The sequence below is a fragment of the Phyllostomus hastatus genome, unplaced genomic scaffold, assembly GCF_019186645.2.
Source record: "Phyllostomus hastatus isolate PE091 unplaced genomic scaffold, TTU_PhHast_1.1 phas_contig_37, whole genome shotgun sequence".
NCBI classification, from domain to species: Eukaryota; Metazoa; Chordata; class Mammalia; order Chiroptera; family Phyllostomidae; genus Phyllostomus; species Phyllostomus hastatus.
This window is the reverse complement of record NW_025333867.1, coordinates 8,624,196-8,647,930: the sequence shown is the minus strand read 5'-3', so window position 1 is coordinate 8,647,930 and position 23,735 is coordinate 8,624,196. Positions and strand designations below refer to the sequence as shown.

The window sequence follows — 23,735 nt, the reverse complement described above, 5'->3', positions numbered from 1 at the left end:
AGAAGAATTACATAATACAGTGACTATTGTTCTTCTTGCTTTTCCTGTAGGTAAGAGAATCTAGAATATGGTTGGTGCTACTATTTTAAGGGAAAAAAAGGAAATGCAGGGAAGGAGATTTGCTAAAATTTTGTTTTCCGTGGAGCCACTATCATCCTGCATGTCAGTCCTGTCAGTCCAAGAACGCCATTTTATAGTCCTGTCACTTCCGAGATTGGGTGAAAACAAGAGGACTGAGATCAGTCTGGCTGAGAGGAATCTTGGGAAACATTATTAGCCAGTCCACCAGCTTTGTAGGAGCCAGGAAATGCAGCGTTTCAAGCCCCATTCCAAGGAGTACATTTGACAAGGTTTATATTAATCAAAGAGGCTTCTGTCCCCCATCCAGCATTGCATGAAGCCATCCCATTGCTGTAACAATCTGTATCGGAAGATAAAAGTCAAGAGCTTTTATCAGGAAAAACAAGAAGCCAGTTGACAGTGAGATCTTTGCAACCTCTCTTTGCCTGACAGTCTCTCCTACTGCATTTTTCTTTTTGCAGTTCCTGGGCATCTTTTCTAAGATACCTGCTTGTCAACTCCTTGTGAGATCCCACACAAACTACATCAGGGAAGATAAAGGACAATAAAAAGGGAAGGCCAAATCATCACCAGGTGGATCTTTAATAGTTTAAAAACTGGAGGGCTGTAATAGAATACTAATCCTATAGAATGAATGGTCAGAAACACTGGCCAAGGCAAACTTGTCTTCATAACCCAACACTTAATGGGGCTGCTCTCCTATATTCAACTGAATATTGGTTTTTAAGCCTGCCTTTGACAATCAGAGTATTTCTCTTGTGACTTCCAGAAATCTACCTGTGAAACAAATTACAGTATTATAGTTTTTCCTATGGCTATCAAGAAAGTATAGCAATCTCATAGACTACATTGTCAAGATTCTGCACATCTGATTCCTGCATCAATAGCAATCACTGAAAATTTCCAGTATAAACAAAGAAAATACAAACCCCTATCAAAGTTAATGGGTATGAACAGCCAACAGAGCAGAATTACAGAATGCAGGGACATTAGAGACCTGACCTTACAAAGGAAATTAAAGGTCTGTTTTGGTATGGTAATTTTATTGCTAAAGAAACATGAAAACTATTACCATTGCAAGTGCAGGTAATAAAGCCCTGAAATACAAAGACTTTGTATTTCCACAGTCTCTAAGGGGAAGAAAATCTACCTAAGAACAAGATGTTAGCTGAGGGATTGTGTCGAATGAAGAAAATGAATGGATGGTCGGCCACAAAATTTTCCTCAAACGTAAGTGAACAGAAGACAGCAATGCCTGCTGTGGCGGCTGCTGCCTCTGTGCCCTCCTCATTCACTTCCACAAAAGACTTGTGGATGATTTTTGATATAAAAAGATCTCTGGTTCCTGACATGCCAGACAAGTCAGCCTTGCTATTAAAGAGATCCTCTACACCCAGGCGGGCTAGGTGTGAGTTGAGGTTGTAGCTCTCTTCCAGCTTGAACTTGGGCAAGTGAACATTGACTTCAGTGCTATCCAGATTCTCAGGTTTGGTCCACTCATGCAGCTTTTCCAAAGTCAATTGTTCCTCAATCTGGAATGACAATGGGCAAACAGAACAGGTGAGATCAATTTCATTCACATAAGTAAGGTAATAAAAGCATTATTGAAATGAATGGACTCATAATATCAGTTGCTAATTAGCTTCCTTCATGTTTTGTGCTAAAACAGATTCCATTTGTAGGATTTCGTTTCTTTTTAGCAATTGGTGATAACAGAACAGAGCTTTGTTCCAAGCTATCAAGGGCACATGTAACAGGGACTCTGGACACTGGCTCTACCAACTATCCATCCATCACTCACCCACTCATCCATCCATCCACGCCTTTCTAAATCCCTTCCACCCCGGAATGCTATCATGAGAGACAAATGTGGAAATACAATTAAAATAAGGAACAACTTGACTTCAATACATTCTTTATACATGTAAATGGCTAATATTAAACCCCTGCCTGATAACAAGTCTGGTTAGGAAGAGGGTAAAGAAAAACCACACAACAGACTACAGATACTAAAGAAAAAACATAATCTTCACAGTTTTACCTTAGCCTGGCGAGAAAGATCACCACCTTTAAATTATATATAATAAACATCATACACAGTTCATGCTAGACAACAGGCTTAACTTTCAAGCTAATGCACCACACAAGTCTTTTCTACTATGTAGCTCTTAGAAATTTAATGCACAATCTATATGAATTGTGATGAGAATGAGCAGCATAATAATAGGATTTCATAGTACAAGATAAAACTATATACTAGACATGTTTTAGGTCTTTTTAATTTAAAAAAATTTGTTTCAACAAAACAATTCTAATTCTGCTGCACTTTCCTCTAAAGTTCACTTAAGGGCGTTTCCATGAGCTGCCACTGACTGATTTTAAATTTAATAGGTATCTTTAGATAGCCCCAACCACAACCATTCACTGACAATAGCTGGAAAGTTCAACTTAGGGCTTCAGAGTAGCAAACACTGATAGGCTAATTCACAAAGGAATGCAAAGAATTGGAAAGGAAAATCAAGCAGTTTCAGTAAATACATGAGAAGCTATCACATGCCACACACACAAGGCAGAATCGATATATCAGAGGGAAACATGGAGCATCAGTGTGGGAGCTGTTACCTTCTTCAGACCTGTGGATTCGTCCTCGATGTCGTCTGGCAGCAAGATAACCATACTGAGCTCCCTGCCTTGGTAAGGCAGTTCCAACATACGACACTTAAGGTCCTCGATGTACCCATATGGAAATTTCTCCTTCTGATACATCATTTTCACTGTCTTTGTGTCTTTCTGAACAGTTGAAAAAACAAGTCACTCACATTATTATCTGCTCTCTTTTATAGCAAAGAGTAATTTTATAATTACGTCACCTCACCTTATTCAATCTGAAAGGTACATCGGTTGTGGCTATTTCACTGAATTTCTTCTGCCAGTTTCCTTTGAAATAGATGGCATTAACTAGCACAAGTTTAGTCATCTTATCAACCACACCTGCAGCCAACAATTCTGGAATTTTCCCTAAAAAGATAAAGTATTTTTAAACATTTACGTATCAGAATTCCAAAATTGAACTGACATTTATTTGATAAGCACTAAAATTCAATTCAAATGCATACTTTTTACTTAATTTCCTTTAACATATTAAGTTAGGAAAGCCCTGCCGGGATGTTTCAAAATTAAATAAACCACCTAAAAGTGTTTATTGGCTAAAAACAGGACATTGAAAAACAGGAAAATTTTTTTCTGGAATGTATGAGAAACAATAGCCTTATTTTGTGAATGGCCATTCTTTTTCAGGGATGAAAAAGATTCCTTAATGAAAATGGTTTTAGTTACTAGTAAATAAATCACTTCTTCAGATCCTCCAAGTGGAAGCTACTCTCACAAAAAAGATTGTAACAAATACCTGAAGGGTAGTAACAGTTACTCCACCACACACAATTTCCCCTGTGACCACGGCATGGCCAAGAAGAATTCCTTGTATGCGAGACAGGTGTTCAGTAGGTGCCTTGACTCAGTCTGTGACCAGATTAGAGAGAATTGTAGCAGGAAAACAGCTGAGACATAGCCGGTGCCACCTACCACCCCTGTGCTCAGGCAAGACATTGGCAAAAATATTTACAGCCACAGCAGTTTGTATCACAAGTATCAGGATATTCTTTTCCATAATGTGACCAGGCTGGATTTTCCTCAAAATTTATCCTTTCTATTTTACATTCAATGTTAGTTTTCATTTTAAAAGGTAGCTTTGAGAACTTACAGGGAAAAAAATATTTAGCTGCTTCAGTTAAATCATGTTTAAGTTTTCACTTTGAGGTATTTCTACATTTGAAAGCTGTCTGGCACTGGGCAGTGGAAGAGTTTACTGCCAAGGTCGGGATGAGGACAGAGGAAAAAGGCAGGGGAATCATTAGCTGGTTGGGAAGGTAAAAAGAAGAAAAATAAGACCACTGTGTAATGACTACACTGGGCCCACTCTCTTACCTTCAGTCTGCCCTTTGACCCACTCATTTATCACCTTCCTTGCATCTTCAGAGGCATGCTCAAAATCCACACTGGCCAATTCAGCACCATACATCTTCTGAGTTGAAGCTAAGAACTCCTGTTGGGAAGAAAGAAAAAAGAGAGAGGGTGGCAAGGGGAAGGAAGGGAAGGGAAGAAAGAAAGAAAATGCCTTGAGTAACTCCTACTACATACAGAAATGGTTTTCTAAAATCCTTAAAGCAACAGAAATTGCCCTAAAAGCCGTAAATTTTATTGTAACAAAACAAATTCTAACCCTTATACTTTTTGCATTGTGGTAAAAACACATAACATTAAATTTACCATCTTAACCATTTTTAAGTGAACAGTTCTATAGTTTTGGTACTGTATCAAATTGACAACTCTTTTCCAACATTTGATTAACATTTATACATGCAAATGGCTTATATTAAACCTCTTCCTGATAACAAGTTTGGTTAGGAAGAGGGTAGAGAAAAACCACACAACAGACTAGAGATACTAAAGAAAAAAACATAATCTTCACAGTTTTACCTTATACTCTTTACCTTTACTCTTGATAGTGCTCAAGAATGTCTCATTGTCTAGTGAATTTTAGAACATGACTATAAAGTACTTACAGGGAGGAAAGTATAGGTTTTCTCGCCATATAACCTATTAGCAAGTTTCAGGATATAGGGAGCTCCACGCTTGTTGATATCAGCATTCAGACTCTGAAATCTTGAATGAATATCCTCAACTGCATCAAAATGAAGAGTCTAATATTAAAAAAAAAACATTCTTTCTATAACTATTTATTTTGAAACTGATTCCTGGGTATTTGCTTCTAGCAAACTAAATTAATGTGTTTCTATTATGAATTATTGATAACTCCTAGCATAACAATAATAACAATAGGTTATTACTTGTTCATGGGAGAACAACTAATACAGAATTTAATTTATACCTCTGTGAGAAGTAAAAATAACATATGAAGCTGTTTCATATCACTTTTTGTTACAGTTATAGTTCTACAAATATGAGTGGCTAAAAAGCTAAGCATTTACATATGTCTGCTTTTTCCAAGTAAATCATACATGTATGTTTATATGTAAATTCTGTATCAAATATAGTTTTAATGAAAGTTCTCAGAAATAAACAGTAAAAATAAGAATCATCACCTATGCAGAAACACAAAGATATTACAGATTAATAGGTTTTATAAATTACACTATCAGTAGCTCATTAAAAATAACACCTATAAAGTTCATATTTGGCAAAAATTTAATTCCCACATTACAAATCAAGTGTCCCTTTATAGTTTTATGAGGCCTGGGCTGGTTCCTTGTTTTAACATGCAAAGAACAAATCTACCCACTACACAAAGTTCAGTTACTTACCAAGATATGGAATGTTTGCAGAGTTGCTATGATCAAATAGAAATGTAGGGAACCCTTAGAACTATTTTTTGAGGTAATAAAGTCCCTGGTGGATTTTGGAAAACTTTAAGATACTTTAATATCTGCGGTGTTAAAGATGGTTGGTTTTCAGACAGTACAGTAACACAAGCACTGCGGCTGGAACAGGTCAATAAACTTGAATCCAGGGATGGACCTTCCCTAATTACAGACACCACATAATTTGTGATTGGCATGCTAGAAAGACTTTTGCTTTTGGGACTCATTTCCCCTAGTTTCAAGGAAAGCCAAAGCTCCCCTCTCAGAATTAAAGAACAAGTAGCCCGGAAGTGCCCTCCACACCCATCAAGGTCAGGTGGAAGGCTAGGCAGATAGGCGTTACTGCTTCTTTTCTCCTGCTGTAAGAGTGACCTGCTATACCTGCCACGGCTTGGTCCTGTCTCTGCAGCTCTGCACCTCTGCCCTTTCCTTGTAGTGCCCTCCTGTTCACACAGGCACTCAGTGCCAGGCACAGGACCAGGCTCCACGAGTGCAGAAGCACATTGTCACCTGTTCCCTCAAAAAGGCAACACCACCAACTTCTCCAACTTCTCATGTTTCCTATGTGTCATTTGTACTTAAAAGTGACATTACGTAAGAGGCACTATTTATGTGCAACAGGTTACATGCAAAGCAGAAACAGAAAAATCTTAGTCCAAGAGGAGATGCTCTCAAAAATTTGCCCACTGGAATAGAAGCAACACACCAAGATTCTTGTGCTTTCTTCACTGCTGTATCTTCAACCAAAGAAAATATGGTACCCAGCACACAGTATATGCTCAGTAAAAACTCGATTGTGAATGAAAGCCAGTAAAGCAGGAATTGTTCTTGGGGATTTTCTGAAAGTCCGGACTCATAATGAATACTTGTGGAACACAGAAATACAATTTTTAAAATACACTGTAAGTATGGTGATTGGGGAGGAGGGAGAGAGGGGTATAAGGGTAATGAAAAAATACAATAAAATGTTTTAAAATAATGAAATAAAATACACTGTGAAAGCTCAAAGGCACAACTTTTTAGTACACGCTTTCAGGGAAACCATACCATTTCTCTTTATTTCTACTGACCTTGGACATCTGTGCCGCAGTAGTGCCTCTGGTCCCCAGAAAGATCATGGCCAGAGCTGATGAAATGCTTATGGGAGAGATGAAGATGTTTCCAGTAGGGTTGTCCTCATTCAGGGTGCGGAAAAGGTCCACTGCAAACCGGGTGTTTGCCATGCTCAGCTGTTCCATGGTGGAAGCTACAATGTAGAACAGAGGCCCAAGCACACCAGCAAATCAGGCAATGGCATGTCTCCATGTCTTCCTCACCCTGAAGCACCCTGGCACTTTTCTGTACTTTTCCCTCCTCTCCCTTCCCTCCCCCTTTCCTTTTGCTCCCTCCCCCCATTCCTTTTTTATTAAAGAAGGGAAGAACACTGTCTCAGGAGCACAAATGTGAGAACTAGGGATAACTGGCCAAGGCTCTAACAGCGACCCCAGTTCACAACCCAGGGTGTATCCTAAAGGGCTCTGACCTTTGGGAGCACACATTCCCCACCCTTTACCTGTAATAAGAATGCTTCTATTAGAAAGTCATAGCTACCTACTATTCATTAAAGCAAATTCCAGCAGAGTGATATAATTACCCTAACTTTCAAGATTTCAGTTGTTAATGTTTAGAGAGGTTAAGTGTCCCATAGCGGTATACGATAGGAGAGTTTGAAAACCCAACACAGGCCCCAGGTCAGATGCCTCAGCCCACTAGCCAGAAGGTGGCAAACATCCTCTATGACACTCCCTCCTGGTGCAAGTGACCCAGCCTTCCACCTGGGCTTGGCTGCCTGCTTACCAACCGTGACTTCTCTCAGAGGCTTAGTTTCCCCACATACAGGCAAGGAAGAACAGTTGTGCTGGCTGCTTCGCTTGCAAGTAATACACTGAATTATTATTGTTGTTGCAAAGCAATCTCTAGGGTCACATCGACCTCCTCTCCCTCCTTCCCCCACCTCCATCCTCAGAAATGGGAAGCGGTTCGGCCCCAGGACTGCCTAGAAAATTTTACAGACAGCTCAAGGAGGAAGGGAGTTGCGGAAGTAAGAAAAATACTCGAACTGCAAACACGCAGGGGCCTCGGCGTCCCTGGGACACGAAGGGCCAGGGCTGTGCTGGGCGGAGGCGGCTCCCTGATCCTATACCGGGGACCCTCCCCAGCTTGGCAGCCTAGTCCCACTTCCTTAAAAGTCCTCAGGCCTGGCCTTACCTGCCGCTCTCTCCTTGGGCGGTACTGGGGAAAACAGAATGAAGGAAGTGCCTGCAGAGGCTTTATATAGTTGCAAGGGTGGGGCGCTGCTGCCCTGCCAGGTGGGAGGGGAGGAGAGGAATGGGTGGGGGAGGAGGAGAGGGAGAGGAGGGGAGGAGAGGAGCGGTGATGGCTGGGAAGGGGCGGGGAGCAGCCGGGCGGGGCCGGCGGGCTGGGGGCGTTCACCGGGGCGGGCACTACAGTGCCTCTTCCCCGCCAGAAGACTTCCTAGGAGTCTGGGCGTTGCCTTATAGAAGCATAGGCAAGGGTGGACTCCATGTAGTACACTACTCAGGGGACCAGCACCTTTTTGAGTCTAGGCAAACTCAGATATCTGGCAAAGACCTGATGGCCTGTCTTGCCCTAGGTGTGAATGACTCAGGTAACAGAACATGGCACCTCTCAGAGGGCTAACTAGCCCTTTCTGGAATCTGATCTATATACTCCAAAATGTGTGTGCGTGTGCGTGTGTGTGTGTGTATGTGAGTGTGTTTGAGAGGGGAGGAATCAGTTGTGTCAATTAATGGTCACTAGCCCCACTTCAGTGCCCACAGGAATCCCCTGTTTGGGCTGTGGTGAAACAGGAAGTTTTATTCACTGACAACAGCCCAATGGTCTTATAGCACAGCTGAGGGAAGAGCACTGCTGTGGAACAGCTCAATAGTGTTACAGCTCACTTATAAAGCAGCATGGCAGCAAGGTGGCGCTGTCTAGGTAGCCAGCTCTGCTCTACCTCTCCATTGCTAGTCTTCCTGTTTCTCTGGAAAAGGCAGCCTTGGGTGGAAAGGGAAAGTGTGCTCCCAGATCCAGGGAAAAAGCTGACTTGTACAGAGAGAAGTCCCCACCCCTCAAGCAAAAGGGAACTCCAAATTCTCACTGTTTAATTGGTCCAAAATCACTGTCCTGATTGGTCAGAATGGAGTTGCTCTGATTGTTTGGTGAAGATGTTGATGGGGCATATAGCTCATGCAGCTGCAGTTGGATGATGAAAGTCATAGTCCTATTGGTGGAAAAAACTATTCCAGGAACTTCTTTCTAAGGTTTGGCCCAGATGAGAGGGGTAGAATGCCTTCAGTTCAGTGTGGAAGGCAGGTAGTTCAGTGCAGGCCTTAGAGATAAGGTATGTTTGTTTGTGAGGCCCCTGTGCAGGAATGGCTGCAAGCCTGTTTTTTGAAGTTGAGTCCAGTTAGCCACTAGGAATCCTTCTGGCAGATGTATCTTCTTTCTCAGGGTTCCCAGTTCCAAACAATCACCTTGATGTCACTATCTTTAGAAACTAAAATAAATTCAGCCCCAATACTCCCCTACAAGTTGATGGCAACACCACTATTTCAGGGGGAGGGGGGGTCTTCTCCCCCTTTAAATGCCTTGGTATGTAATTTCACCAAAATTTATAGTACTCTAGGGTCTAAATTAATTCTCCATTTATGAAACTTCTTCCCTGTTTTCTTGCAAATCTCAACATAAAACAGCAACAAAGGAAAAAATCCTATTTTTCTTTTTGCTATGGATCGTATACTGTGAATGTGTTTCTAGATATTTTTTTACTCTGAATGCTGGTTTGCAATGAAAAGGGTCAAGGAAGATTCAATGAGTGATAAAAATACTCTTCATACTGTTTTTAAAACAAAGAGTTCAATCACCAAGATCTTAGAGTGTTTTATCATTAATTAAATAAAAAAACCAGCATTTGTTGAAAGCCACTCTGATAAATTCAAGTGGATTGATCAAATCTTGTAACCTCTCCACCATTTCTCACAGAACTAGAGAACCACTTACTAGCTTCTACAAAGAGGTCACAGTGACAAAGTCAAGAATGAGAGGCTGCACTGTGTGGCGGATTCCGGTGAGCAGTATCCATTTCTGCTGCAGATGCTCCTCGAAATACAAGAAAAACATACACAGAGACAACCAAGTCCTATGGGGAAATAGGAACAGAATGGCCACTCTCTCTAGTGGAGAGCGCCTCATATCCATTCCCAAGCAGATTTTTATTGAGAACCCAGACTTAGTTTGTGGATTCACAGTCTGGTAGAAAAGATCAAAAGAAGTAGGTTACTTACAATGGTGCAGACAGGACCCCTGGTGTGATTCTGGGCATAGCTTGGAATTTTATCATTTGAAAGGTCTAATAGGGCTCAAAGGGCTAGTTTTGGTTTCTTGTCTGTGCCTTCCAATTCTAATCTAATAACATCCTCCAGCAAACAGATCTCACAGGATCTTGCATATTCTGTGTCCCAGGCCTGATTACCCCGGGGTCTGCAGTTTCTGGTCTGGGCTGCATTGCCCCTGCTATTTCCGCAGGCCTGAGTTAACAGAGAAGACAAAGGCAGCCAGGAGACTTGGATATCTCACATCTCAGAACAAGGACTCAGGCTTTGACGAAGCCGAGGGGGCAGGGGTTAATGTCCTTTACCCCTTCATTTCCTCAGCCCTGAGTCTCTACCCAAAAAGCTCCATGTGATCATGCCTGTCTTAGACATTTCCCTCCTTGGGAAATCTCACCCGTCATTGGCTAACTGATCAAGCTTAGGAGGTTTAGGCACAGAACAGGCAGCGTTCATGCCAGGGAAATAAGTTTTTGTCTCCTTAGTGGCTCCTGGTCCAGAGGTCTCTCACTCAGCCTAAGTCACGGGGGTTACAGCTTCCTAGACCAGGCAGGGCAGTCCCCAAAAGCACTGAGCTGTTAAAATTAAAATCTAAGACACATAAAGAAAAAACATTCTTAATTTTGTGTTTTCTGCTGACATTTTGTATTTGTGCTTACCTGGAGTTAGCAATGTGGGTTAAATATAAAATGAAGCCATTTTCTAAATTAATACGTACAAAGTTCAGACAAAATTGCTCTTAATATATCAGTCAATCAGTACATTTACTGTCCAGGGTTGAGGCAAAGTAAGTATTCTTTCAAACCATATTGGAGTGTTCCACTTGTGGCTTTAAAATATAAATGGGTAGCCCTGGCTAGGTGGCTCAGTAGGTAGGAGTGTCATCCCACGCACAAAAAGTTCTTGGTTCCATGCTGATCAGGGACCCAAGCTGCAGTTTCCATCCCCATTTGAGGTGTGTGCATGAGGCAACCAGTCAATGTGTTTCTCTTTCTCTCTCTCTCTCTTTCTCTCTCTCTCTGTCTCTCTCTCTCCCTCCTCCCCCATTACTCTTTATCTAAATAAGTCAATGAATAGGTGCTCAGGTGAGGATTAAAAAATAAAAATAAATAAATAAATAAGTGGCCACAGTAAAAGTCAGAGATACTTATATATTCGTGATGGCACAGCAGTCTGGTACAGCACTGGGTGTATCTACTAAACTTGAGCACATGCATACCTGAGCTACAATCCATGGATTTCAGCCCTGGGGAGATTTTTCCCAACAAAAATGTCTGTCAGCATGTGCACCTGGTGACATGCACAAGAATAACAGCGTGATTTGAATTACACCCACTTTAGAAACCACATAAATGCCCATCAGCAGCAGAACAGATAAATAAATACAACATAATAATATACAAAAAGGAAAATGAACAAACTATACCAATACATAGCAACATGGCTGCATCTCACAAATACACTGTTTAATGAAAGAACACAGGCACAAAAGAGCTGTGTGGTTCTGGTTATAGAAAGTTCAAAGACAGGCAGAACCATTCTATGGTGTGAGAGATCAGGGGATTGGATTGGCTGTATTTCCTTATTTTCCGTATTCTCAATGTTGGAGAGACTGCTTCTTCCAGCACTAATTCCTGGAGATAGCAAGTGACTCCCTGATGGCCCTATCAGTGTACCGTTGATATAACTTTCAGTGACCACACTCTCGAAAATCTCCTCTATCAAACTCTTCATGCCAAGCCAATATCTCCTCCGTTCTAAACCACATCAGCTCCAGGCACCAAACAACAAGAGACATCTTGTATAGTAGAGCCCACCCAAATTACTTAAGCTATCTAGTCTAAACTTAGTGTACCTAGCCTGCCTTGCCCATTCCTTCCTGCAAGAATCCCTGCAAAAGCTCTGGGCCATGGTCTTTCTTCTCCCCTCTTTGCCTCCTGGTGCTTGCCAGGGCCCATTTGGTGTGGCATCAAATGCCTCCTATTTTTAAGCATCTGTGAATTTAAATTCTTCCTTTGTGGCAATCATTTCTATGTCCGATGTTTTACTATGCCTGATTAGAAAAAACCCCGGGTCCATTTTTAACACAAGAGTTGTGAGTGGGAGTGTCAGTGGGGTACTGATAACATGCCATTTCTTGACATGTGTAATTACACAAGTGTATTAGTTTTGTGATAATGCATTGAGTTGTACACATAATTTATGTACTTCTCTGTAATTTATAAATACTAACAACAAAAAATGTGAAATATTAGTGATTGTATTATTTCCTGTCTCTCCTTCCTCATTCCACACTACCCAACAAGATTAATAAGCTTGAAGCTAGTTGGGGCTTTTTGTATTCTCTGGCAAGCTGAGCACCCTTGTCGTGGTCAGTGGCTTGTGCACAAATCCTTTTCCGTCAATTTTGACGTCAGTCACTTGTTCAAGGTACAGAATAAAGAAGATGTAGTATTAATTTATCTAAGATCCATAGCTACATTTATAAAACCCATGGTAATGAGAAAATACCAAGCAGTAACCAACAGGTGTTTGAGAACTACTTATCTGTGTTGTTGGCCCCTTGGTTAATTGTATTGTGGTTAAAGAACATGATTACTACATTATTTTAGTGTCCAGAAATGCTTTGCCACTTGATTAACGGCTCCAAATATAGTCAAACTTTGTAAACATTTTGTGTGCGCCAGAAGAAAAGATGTTGTAAATCTGACAAGGGCAACATTCTGTATGCGGCCACTGTGGTAAGTGCACTAATAATTTTATTCAGCTGTATGTTTAGATTTAAAGTACATGTTTAGCAAGATAATGACTAAATATCAGTTTTTCTGTTCACTACCAACAAACAGAAAATGAAATTTAAAAAATGATACCACTTAAAATAGGATTAAAAAATCAAGTAATGGAAATATAGAGCCTCCAGCACAAATAATGCCCCACTTTTATTTAAAAATCATAAGCATGTAACACTGTAAGATAATAATATCACAGTCAAACACCATATGACATTTGAGATGAAATGTTCAAATTGCTATCCATCTGGTGCAAGACATTCATGTACCCTACCAACTGCACTCAAGCAAGCCTTACTGCTGCTGGAACCTGTATATATATAAACATATTCAAAATTTCTATAAAGAAAAGAATATTAAACATTTTTAAGAAACATCTTTGAAAAACTAACTGGACAACAGCATATATCATGTTCATTGAGTAGACCTCTATACTGTAAAGATAACTTATTCTGCATGATTTTTATGGTAGACTTGTTTCTTTTGTATATGTTTTTTCAATAACAATATAATATTATATTAGTTTTAGGTGTGCAACATGATTAGACATTTATGTACCTCATGAATTGATCACCCCCATAAGTCTAGTACACCTCTGACAGTTATTCTCATTTCTTACAATATTACTGACTTATTCCATATGCTTTACATCCCCATGAATATTTTGTAACTAACAATTTGTCCTTAATCCCACCTCCTTTATACCCACGTCTTCAAGCCCCTGCCCATCTGGCGACTATCCATTGCTTCCATACCTTGGCTATTGTAAATAATGTGTCAGTCAACATAGGGGCGCATATGTCTTTTGAATTAGTGTTTTGGGTCCTTTCAGGTAAATACCTAGAAATGGAATTGCTAAGTTATAGGCTAGTTCCATTTTTAATTTCTTGAGGAACTTCCATTCTGTTTTCTATAGTGACTGCACCACTTTACAATCACACCAACAGTGAACAAATGTTCCCTTTTTGCCACATCTCCCCAGCACTTGTTGTTTGTTGAGTTATTGATGATAGTCATTCTGACAGGTGTGAGATGGTATCTCACTGTGGTTTTAATTTGCATTTCTCTGATGATTAGTGTAGTTGACATCTTTTCATATGTCTATTGGGCATCTGTGCATCTTTGGAGAAATGTCTATTCAGGTCCTTTACCCATTTGTAAATTGGATTGTTTTGGGGGGATTAGTGTTAAGTTGTGGGAGTCCTTATATATTTGGATATTAACCTACTATTAGGTATATCTACTATTGGTGATTTATGTTCTCCCATTTAGTAGATAGTCTTTCTGTTTTGCAATGGTTTCCTTTTTATACAAAAACTCTTCAGTTCAATGTAAATAGTTCCCTTTATTTATTTTTTGTTTGTTTCCCTTGCCGCAGGAAACATTCTCTCTATATATACACACACACACACACACATACATACACACTCTATATATATGTACAAACTAACAACAATGTTACAATTGTACTGCCTATTTTTCTAAGAGTTTTATGTTTTCAGGTCTTCCATTTAAATCTTTTTTCTATTTTGAGTTTATTCTTGTATATGGTATAAAAAAGTGATCCTGCTTCATTCTCTTGCATGTGTCATTCTCTTGCATATGAGTGTGGGCTTATTTCTCATTTCTCTATTCTGTTTCATTAATCTATGTGTCTGTTTTTCCAACAGTATCATGCTGTTTTGAATACTATAGCTTTCTACTAATGTTTGATATCAGTTACTCAGCATGATACCTCCAACTTTGTTTTTTCCTTAAGAGTTCTTTGGCTATTCCAAGTCTGTTGTAGTTCCAGATAAATTTTAGGATAATTTATTCTAGCTATGTTTTAAAAACTGCCATTGGTATTTTGATAGAGATTGCATTCAATCTGTAGATTGCATTGGGTATCTTGGACAAATTAAGGATCTTAATTCTTCTTTGAGTGTTTGGTGGTAAAATTTACCTGTGAAGCCATCCAGTCCCAGGCTTTTGTTTGTTGAGAGTTTTTTGATTACTGCTTTGAGTATTTTGTTTGTAATAGTTTTGTTCAGATTTTCTGTTTCTTCTTTTTTTGTTGTTTTTTTTGTTGTTTTTTTTTATTAATCATTGTTCATATACAGTTTTCTCCTTTTTACTCCCAATCCAGTTCCCCCTCCCACCCGCCCCCCTTCCCTCCCATTACCACCCTCCCCTTAGTCTATGACCATGTGTCCTTTAAGTTTGTTCCTGTGAACCCTTCCCACTGTCCCCTTAAATTCCCTCTTCTCTCCCCTCCGGTCACCATCAGCCTGTCCTCTATTTCAGTGTCTTTGGTTACATTTTTGCTTGTTTCTTTGTTTTGTTATTTAGGTTCCTGTTAAAGGTGAGATCATATGGTATTTGTCTTTCACTGCCTGGCTTGTTTCGCTAAGCATAATGTTTTCCAGCTCCATCCACGCTGTTGCATAGGGTAGGAGCTCCTTCTTTCTTTCTGCTGCATAGAATTCCATCGTGTAAATGTACCATAGTTTTTTGATCCATTCATTTACTGATGGGCATCTAGGTTGCTTCCAGCATCTAGCTATTGTAAATTGTGCTGCTATGAACATTGGGATACATAGGTTCTTTTGAATTGGTGTTTTAGTATTCTTAGGATAGAGTCCCAGTAGTGGAATTGCACGGTCACAAGGCAGATCCATTTTTAGTTTTCTGAGGAAGTTCCATATTGCTTTCCAAAGTGGTTGTACCAGTCTGCAGTTCCCACCAACAGTGCACTAGGGTCCCCTTTTTCTCCACAACCTCTCCAACACTTGTTGTTTGTTGCTTTGTTTATGATGGCCATTCTGTCTGGTGTGAAGTGGTATCTCATTGCGGTTTTAATTTGCATCTCTCTGATAGCTAGCGATATTGAACATCGTTTCATGTGTCTTTGGATCCTCTGTATGTCCTCCTTGGAGAAGTGTCTATTCAAGTCCTTTGCCCATTTTTTAATTGGATTCCTTGTCTTCTTAGAGTACAGTCGTGTAAGTTCTCTATATATTTTGGAGATTAGACCCTTGTCTGAGGTGTCATTGGCAAATATGTTTTCCCATACAGTTGGTTCTCTTTTAATTTTCATACTGTTTTCTTTAGCTGTGCAGAAGCTTTTAATTTTGATGAGGTCCCATTTGTTTCATTCTTTCCTTTATGTCCCTTGCTCTAGGGGACACGTCATTAAAAAAGTCTCTTCGTGAAATATCTGAGATTTTCTTACCTACGTTCTCCTCTAGGACTTTAATGGTGTCATGTTTTATATTTAAGTCTTTTATCCACCTTGAATTAATTTTTTGTATATGGTGTAAGTTGGTGCTCAAGTTTCATTTTTTTTTGCACGTGGCTGTCCAGTTCTCCCAACACCATTTGTTGAAGAGGCTATTTTTATTCCATTTTATGTTGCTGCCTCCTTTGTCAAATATTAATTGACCATAGAGACTTGGGCTTATTTCTGGGCTCTCTGTTCTCTTCCATTGGTCTATGTGCCTGTTTTTTATGCCAGTACCAGGCTGTTTTGATTACAGTAGCCTTGTAATATAGTTTAGTGTCGGGTATTGTGATCCCTCCTACTTTACTCTTCTTTCTCAATATTGCAGCAGCTATTCGGGGTCATTTATAATTCCATATAAATTTTTGAAGTGTTTGTTCTCTGTCTGTGAAATATGCCATTGGTACTTTAATAGGAATTGCATTGAATGTGTAAATTGCTTTGGATAGTATGGACATTTTGATGATATTAATTCTTCCAATCCATAAACACGGTATATGTTTCCATTTGTTTGTGTCTTCCTTGATTTCTTTCTTCAGTGTTGTGTAGTTTTCTGAATACAGGTCTTTTACCTCTTTGGTTAGGTTTATTCCTAGATATTTTATTTTTTCTTTTTGCTATTTCAAATAGGGATTTTTTTCCTTGATCTCTGCTTCTGCAGTTTCATTGTTGGTGTACAGAAATGCCTTTGATTTCTGGATATTGACTTTGTATCCTGCTGTTTTGCCAAATTCATTTATTAGGTCAAGCAGTTTTTTGGTAGAGTCAATAGGATTTTCTATGTATACTATCATGTCATCTGCAAACAGTGATAGTTTTGTTTCCTCCTTTCCGATTTGGATGCCTTTTATTTCTTTTTCTTGTCTGATTGCTGTGGCTGAAACTTCCAGTACTATATTGAATAGAAGTGGTGAAAGTGGACAACCTTGTCTTGTTCCTGATCTTAATGGAAAAGGTTTTAATTTTTGCCCATTGAGAATGATGTTGGCTGAAGGTCTCTCATATATGGCCTTTATTATGTTGAGGAATGCTCCCTCTATTCCCACTTTGCCGAGTGTTTTTATCATGAATGGGTGCTGTACCTTCTCAAATGCTTTTTCTGCATCAATTGATATGATCATGTGGTTTTTGTCTTTGCTTTTGTTTATGTGATGTATTACATTTACTGACTTGCGAATATTGAACCATCCTTGCATCTGTGGAATGAATCCCACTTGGTCATGGTGTATAATCTTTTTAATGTATTGTTGGATGCAGTTTGCCAGTATTTTGTTGAGGATTTTAGCGTCAATGTTCATCAGTGATATTGGCCTGAAGTTTTCTTTCTTTGTTGTGTCTTTATTTGGTTTTGGAATTAGGATGATGTTGCCCTCATAAAAAGAGTTTGGGAGACTCCCATCTTTTTGAATTTTTTGGAATAGTCTGTGAAGGATAGGGGTTAGCTCTTCCTTAAATGCTTTGTAGAATTCTCCTGTGAAACCATCTGGTCCCGGGCTTTTGTGTGTTGGGAGTTTTTTGATTACTGCTTCAATTTCTTTTTGTTGTTATTGGTCTGTTCAGACTTTCTGCTTCTTTTTCATTGAGTTTTGGAAGATTATATTTTTTCTAGAAAGTTGTCCATTTCATCTAGGTTTTCAAATTTTTTTGGCATACAGTTCTTCATAGTAATTTCTTACAATCCTTTGTATTTCTGTGGTATCAGTTGTAATCTCTCCTCTTTCATTTCTGATTGTGTTTATTTGGGTCTTCTCTCTTTTTTTCTTGATGAGTCTGCTTAAAGGCTTGTTGATTTTGTTTATCTTTTCAAAGAACCAGCTCTTGCATTCATTGATCCTTAGAATTGTGCTTTTAGTCTCTATATCATTTAATTCTGCTCTGATCTTGGTTATTTCCTTCCTTCTGCTTGCTCTGGGCTGTCTTTGTTGTTGTTCCTCGAGTTCTTGTAGACGTAGGGTTAGGTTGTTTGTTTGGAAAGTTTCTAACCTTTTTAGGTGGGCCTGTATCGCTATGAACTTCCCTCTCAGGACTGCCTTGGCTGTGTCCCATAAGTTTTGGGTTGTAGTGAGTTCGTTTTCATTTGTTTCCAGAAACCTTTTGATTTCTTCCCTAATATCATTCTTGACCCATTCATTGTTTAATAGCATGCTATTTAATCTCCATGATTTTGAGTGTTTTTGGTTTTTTTCCTTTGGGTTGGTTTCTAGCTTCTGTCCCTTTTGGTCTGAGAAAATGCTTGGTATGATTTCAATTTTCTTGAAATTGTTGAGGCTTGTTTTGTGTCCTATCATGTGGTCTATCTTTGAGAATGTTCCATGCACATTTGAAAAGAATGTATATTTAGCTTCTTTTGGATGGAGGGCTCTGTATATATCAGTAAAGTCCATTTCATCAAGGGTATTGTTCAATGCCACAATATCTTTGTTGATATTTTGTTTAGAAGATCTGTCCATTTTTGATAGTGGGGTGTTAAAATCTCCCACTATAATTGTGTTGCTGTCCATATCTTTCTTGAAGTCCTCTAAGATTTTCTTTATGTATTTCGGTGCTCCTATGTTGGGTGCATATATATTTACAATATTTATGTCTTCTTGATGGATTCTTCCCTTGAGTATTATGAAGTGACCTTCTGGGTCTCTCTTTATGGACCTTTTTTGGAAGTCTATTTTGTCTGATATGAGTATTGCTACCCCCAGCTTTTTTTTTCCTGACCATTTCCTTGGAAGATTTGTTTCCAGCCCTTCACTTTCAGCCTGTGTAGGTCTTTTTATCCTGAGGTGGGTCTCTTGTAGACAGCAGATATGTGGGTCATTTTTTCTTATCCAATCAGCTATTCTATGTCTTTTGATTGGAGCATTTAATCCATTTACGTTTAAGGTTATTATTGATAGGTACTTATTCATTGTCTTTTATGTATGTGTGTTCCTCTCTCTCTCTCTCTCTCTCTCTCTCTCTCTCTCTCTCTCTCTCTCTCTCTCTCTCTCTCTTTCTTCTCTCCTCCTTAAAGTAGTCCTTTTAGAATCTCTTGCAGAGCTGGTTTGTTCGAGGTGTATTCTTTTAGACTTCTTTTGTCTGGGAAGCTTCTTATTTGGCCTTCAATCTTGATCGAGAGCCTTGCTGGATATAGTAGCCTTGGTTGCAGACCTGTGTTTCTCATTACCTGAAGTATTTCCTGCCATTCTCTTCTGGCTTGAAGTGTTTCCATTGAGAAGTCAGCTGTTAGCCTTATTGGGGCTCCCTTGTATGTTATTTCCTTCTTGTCCCTTGCTGTCTTTAAGATTCTCTCTTTGTCTTGAAATTTTGTCATTTTAATTATGATGTGCCTTGGGGTGGGTCTCTTTAAGTTCCTCTTGATTGGGACTCTCTGTGTTTCCTGGATTTGTGTGACTTTTTCTCTCGTCAAATTAGGGGAGTTCTCCTTCATTACTTGTTCAACTAGGTTTTCGATCCCTTGCTCTTCTTCTTCACCTTCTGGTATCCCTATTATACAGATATTATTACGTTTCATATTGTCTTGCATTTCTCTTAATCCCTCCTCATTCTTTCTGAGCCTCTTTTCCTTTTCTTGCTCTTTCTGGATGCTGTTTTCTACTTTGTCCTCCAGCTCGCTAATCCGATCTTCTGCTTCATCGATCCTGCTTTTCATTCCTTCTACTGTGTTCTTCAGTTCAGAAATTGTATTCTTCATTTCCTCTTGACCTTTGTTGAGAGTTTCTATTTCCTTTTTCATGTTTATATAGTTTGCAGTGAGATTGATGTAGTTTCCCTCTAATTTCTGAAAGCTCATTGTGAGTTCATTGAACTTCCTGGTAATCATTGTTTTGAACTCACTATCTGATAGTTGGGTTGCCTCTATTTCATTTAGCATTTTTCCTGAGGCTTCCTCGTTTCCCTTCAGTTGGGGGGTTGTTTCTTTGTTTTCTCATTGTTCGTGGGTTTCTTCTTTGTTCTTCTTGTTTGTTAATTTGAACTGTTCTGGTTCCCTGTATTTATGGTGTGAACTTCTGTGGTAGAATTTTTGTGTGTTTCAGTGGTGCAATCTCCTTCGTGTATCCTGGTGGTCACAGCTTCCCCCTACTCTTTTTTTGGGATCAGTTGGAGGAGTAAGGCAAAATGGTTTAAAACAGCAAGACAATATACTATGATATTTACTTTAGCAGCCAGTAGAGAAGAGATGGGTTATCCTTTGGCTCCTTATAGTGTAGCTGTGATCCTCCACCCCCCTATCCACGTTTTAGAAAGGATGGAAAGAGGGTAAGACTCTTATTGGGGACGAGAGGATTGTTAGTTGGATCTAGAAAGCTGTGAGGCTGTGGGAGGTCAGCTTCTAAGGTAGGGTTGGACTAAAGATTAGTATATAGGAGTAGTGTGTAAAAGAATAGAGAGAACCCTCACAATAGTATAGTTCAGAAAATTGCAAAGTGGGCTGAGATCAGGTAGGGATATTGAGAAGCATTTACAATTGTATAGACTAGGTCTTACTAGCAGTAACAGTAAAGTGACAGTCTTGTGGCAGAATCGATGTGATCTAGATAACAAGAATAAAGAGTATGGAACCTTGAGAAGTATATTAATGGAACACAGATGAAGGATAGTAACTTATCAACACCTTGTGACTGAGATACCAGGGGGAACCTATCAAATGACAATATAACCAGCCAAGCAAAGAAGATTATACAGAAAGAAAAAGAATACCAAAATATTATTAAAATAAAAAATGTCGTAAAAGTGAGAAAAAGATAATACAAATTTACAGTAACTTGCATGATTAAAACAAAAGGAAAGAAAAGCAGAAGATGTGGTGCAGGAGAGCTAAATTTGGAGTGGAAAGAATAATATTAGGTTGAATGGAAGAGAAACATAAGGGATTGCGATATAAAAAATAATGAGAATTGAAAAAAAAGTCACATAAAACACAAGATAAAATCAGTCAACCAACAACAGCCAGAGAAACCAATAAAAACCAAACAAAACCAAAAAAACTAACAAACAAACAAACAACAAACAAACAAAAAAACCCTCTTGTTGGTTTCTAACTGGCCAGACCAGTTTTTCTGATCTTGCTAGCTTCAGCTGGCTGAGGGGCCTTTGAAATGCTTCTCTCTCTCACAACCAGAACTCAGCAAGTCTGTCAGGTACCCGGGGCGCCCCAAGACACACTGGTGCGAGAGAGTGTCTTCCCGATGAAGGTGCGGGAGCCCAGCCGTTTCCAGCTCCATGTTCCCCACCAAATGGCTCTCCGAGGGAATGTTGGCACCTTTCCCGGCTCTCCGGTCGGGCTAGCTGGAAATCTCTGGGCCACCACTGAAGGAACGCGCCAAGCCCCTCGTCCCTCCTGGGATTGCAGCGTGCGATTCCTGCCTCCCTATGGGGCGCGCCGAGCGCAGCCGGCTTGTGCTCACTACCGCTCTGCACTTCCACCGGGCTAAAGATGCCCCTGGTCCTGTTGGCTAGAGGCTCTCACCTCTCAGCCTCTGGGTGGGATTTCATATTCCCTGGGCGATTTTTTCTCAGTCCAACTGGCCAATCTGTTCCTTCTAGCAACCCGTTCTCCCCTGGAGTTGCTCACCCCCGTATTCGGGGGAGGGAGGGAGCAGCAACTTCCCTCTCCCGGGATCCCTGGGGCAGAGCCCGGAGCATCGGGCGGGCCTGGGGTCTGCGCACCCCAGACCCCTTTTGTCCTGTATCCTTCTTACCGTCTGGTTTTCCAGTGAGTGCAATAATTTCTGATGTCCTGCTTTCAAAAGTGATTCGGCAATCCAGCCCACTTGCTCTGCCTCTCCACCGATCCGCGAGTTTCCCCCCTCTTCACAGAAGCTGAGAAAAACGCTGCCTACAGTAAGGCCGCCATCTTCCTCTCTAGCTCCAGATTTTCTGTTTCTTCTTGATTCAGTCTTAGAAGACTGTTTCCAGGAATTTATCCATTTCTTTTAGATTGTCCAACTTGTTGGCATATGGTTGATTATAATATTTCCTTGCAATCCTTTGTAATATTTTCTTACAACTCTAAGTGGTAGTCTTGCTGAGTAAAATAATCTCGGTTGTAGCTCTTTGCTTTTAAACTCTTTCAATATTTTGTGCCAGCGTCTCCTGGTCTGCAAAGTTTCTGCTGAGAAATCAGCTGACAGTCAGTCATATTAGAGTGCCCTTGTAGATAACTAACTGCTTTTCTCCTCCTGCTTTGAGATTCTCTTTCTGTCTTTCACCTATTTTAATTGTAATGTTTCTTATTGTGGACCTTTTTGTCTTCACCTTATTTGGGTCTCCCTATGTTTCTGGGATGCATATGTCTATTTTTTTGACAGGTTAGGGGAGTTTTCTGTCATTGTTTCTTCAAATAAATTTCTAATCCCTACTATCTCTCTGTCTTTTTTTGGTTTGGTCCTCCTATAAGTACTGTTACATTTGATGTTGTCTCAAAGGTCTTTTAAAGTATCCTCATTTAAATTTTTTTTCTTTTTGCTGTTCTGATTGCACGTTTTCTGCTTCCTTGTTTTTCATGATTTAATACTCTGTTTCATCTAAGCTACTATTGATTTTCTCTAATGAATTATTTATCTCAGTTATTGTATTCTTCATTTCTGACTGATTCTTTTTTATCTTTTCATCTCTATTTTTATGTTTTCTATGTGTTTGTTGCAGTACTCACTGAGTTTCCCTACTCTTCCTGTAAGTTCACTGGACAGTCTAATAAAGTGTTTTGAACTCCGAGTCTGGTGGATTGCTTGCCTTCCTTTTGTTTAGCTCTTTTTCTTGAGGTTTGTCCTGGTCTCTCATTTGGGACATCTTTATTTCACTCTTAATTTTGACTGACTCCTTGTGTTTGTTTTTATGAATTAAGTAGATAAATTATGTCTGTCAGTCTTGGCAGGGTAGCCTCATGTAGAAGGTGTCCCATGAGGCCCAGTAATGCAGTCTCCCTGTTCTCCTTCTTCAGAGGCTTCAAAGGAGCCCCTTGCATAGGTTGTGTGTACGTTGTTTTAGATGAGACTTGATTGATATTGGCATGTCTGTGGGAGGGACTGACCCTCAAGCTAACTGGCTCTGAGGTGTGGCCATGACACAGCCGATGAGCTGGTGTGCAAGAGCTGATCCCACAGAGCCGTGTTTGGTTAGCGGGGCCTGATGCGGGGTGAGTCAGCCCATTAGGTGTTTCATTTGTCTAGCTGATTGAATAGAGCTCTGGTGTGGTCTGAAACTGACTACAACAGGTGTTCATTCTGGGACCTCTTAGGAATGGCTTTGGTACATGACAAGGCCAGCCCCTGTCTCTTTCCAGTCCAGAGCCACCTGGTAGGAGCTACAAAGTGACGTGCAGAAAGTTTCCACTTGTGGTAGACTTGGAGACTCAGGGAGAGGCTAAGCTTGGAACTGAGGAGAGCTTGCTCTAATGACAGGCATGGAGCCACTTAGCAAGATGTATGGGCCAGTGATGCCAGATGTTACTTGACTGAGGTTTGTGAATCTTTGAGAGATGTTAGGGAAGTCTGCAATGTGAGGCAAGACAGTCCATTTCTGTGGAAAAGAGGCTGGAAGAGGATCCAGACAGGTGCTAGAGCTGAGAGGGGTAAGACCTCAGAAAATCACTATGCCATGTTGAAAAGTATGAGCCAAGTTACCGGAGAGGGCAGATTTGGTGCCTAGTTGCTCCTGCTGGTTGGGTGAGGGGAGGGCTCAACAAAGGAAACTAGGCATCTGCCTGTATTTCTGTCCTCAGCTGTCCTGACTCCTTCCCTCCAGCCCTCACCCTGAATCTAGACAATTCAGCTGCTCA

At 40.1% G+C, this 23,735-nt stretch overlaps 1 protein-coding gene across 1 annotated transcript; it reads right to left on the bottom strand.

Annotated features, from left to right (window-relative positions):
* Positions 1-644: 644 nt before the first annotated feature.
* On the bottom strand, positions 645-7,921 carry LOC123820780 (leukocyte elastase inhibitor-like). The gene is made up of 7 exons (XM_045841721.1): positions 7,767-7,921; positions 6,590-6,765; positions 4,704-4,841; positions 4,066-4,183; positions 2,957-3,099; positions 2,704-2,871; positions 645-1,613 (listed from the first exon to the last, which is right to left on the bottom strand). The coding sequence occupies exons 2-7, from the start codon at positions 6,755-6,757 to the stop codon at positions 1,212-1,214; spliced, it is 1,137 nt and encodes a 378-aa protein (XP_045697677.1). The 5' UTR covers positions 6,758-6,765; positions 7,767-7,921; the 3' UTR covers positions 645-1,211.
* Between the last annotated feature and the right edge of the window lie 15,814 nt (positions 7,922-23,735).

Bases quoted from the DNA above. Each gene is read 5' to 3' on its own strand.
- LOC123820780 (XM_045841721.1), bottom strand. From the start codon at position 6,757: ATGGAACAGCTGAGCATGGCAAACACCCGGTTTGCAGTGGACCTTTTC. The intron at 2,872-2,956 runs GTGAGGTGACGT...TCAACTGTTCAG, and splicing joins TACCTTTCAGATTGAATAAG to AAAGACACAAAGACAGTGAA. The intron at 1,614-2,703 runs GTAACAGCTCCC...TTGTCATTCCAG, and splicing joins AATCCACAGGTCTGAAGAAG to ATTGAGGAACAATTGACTTT.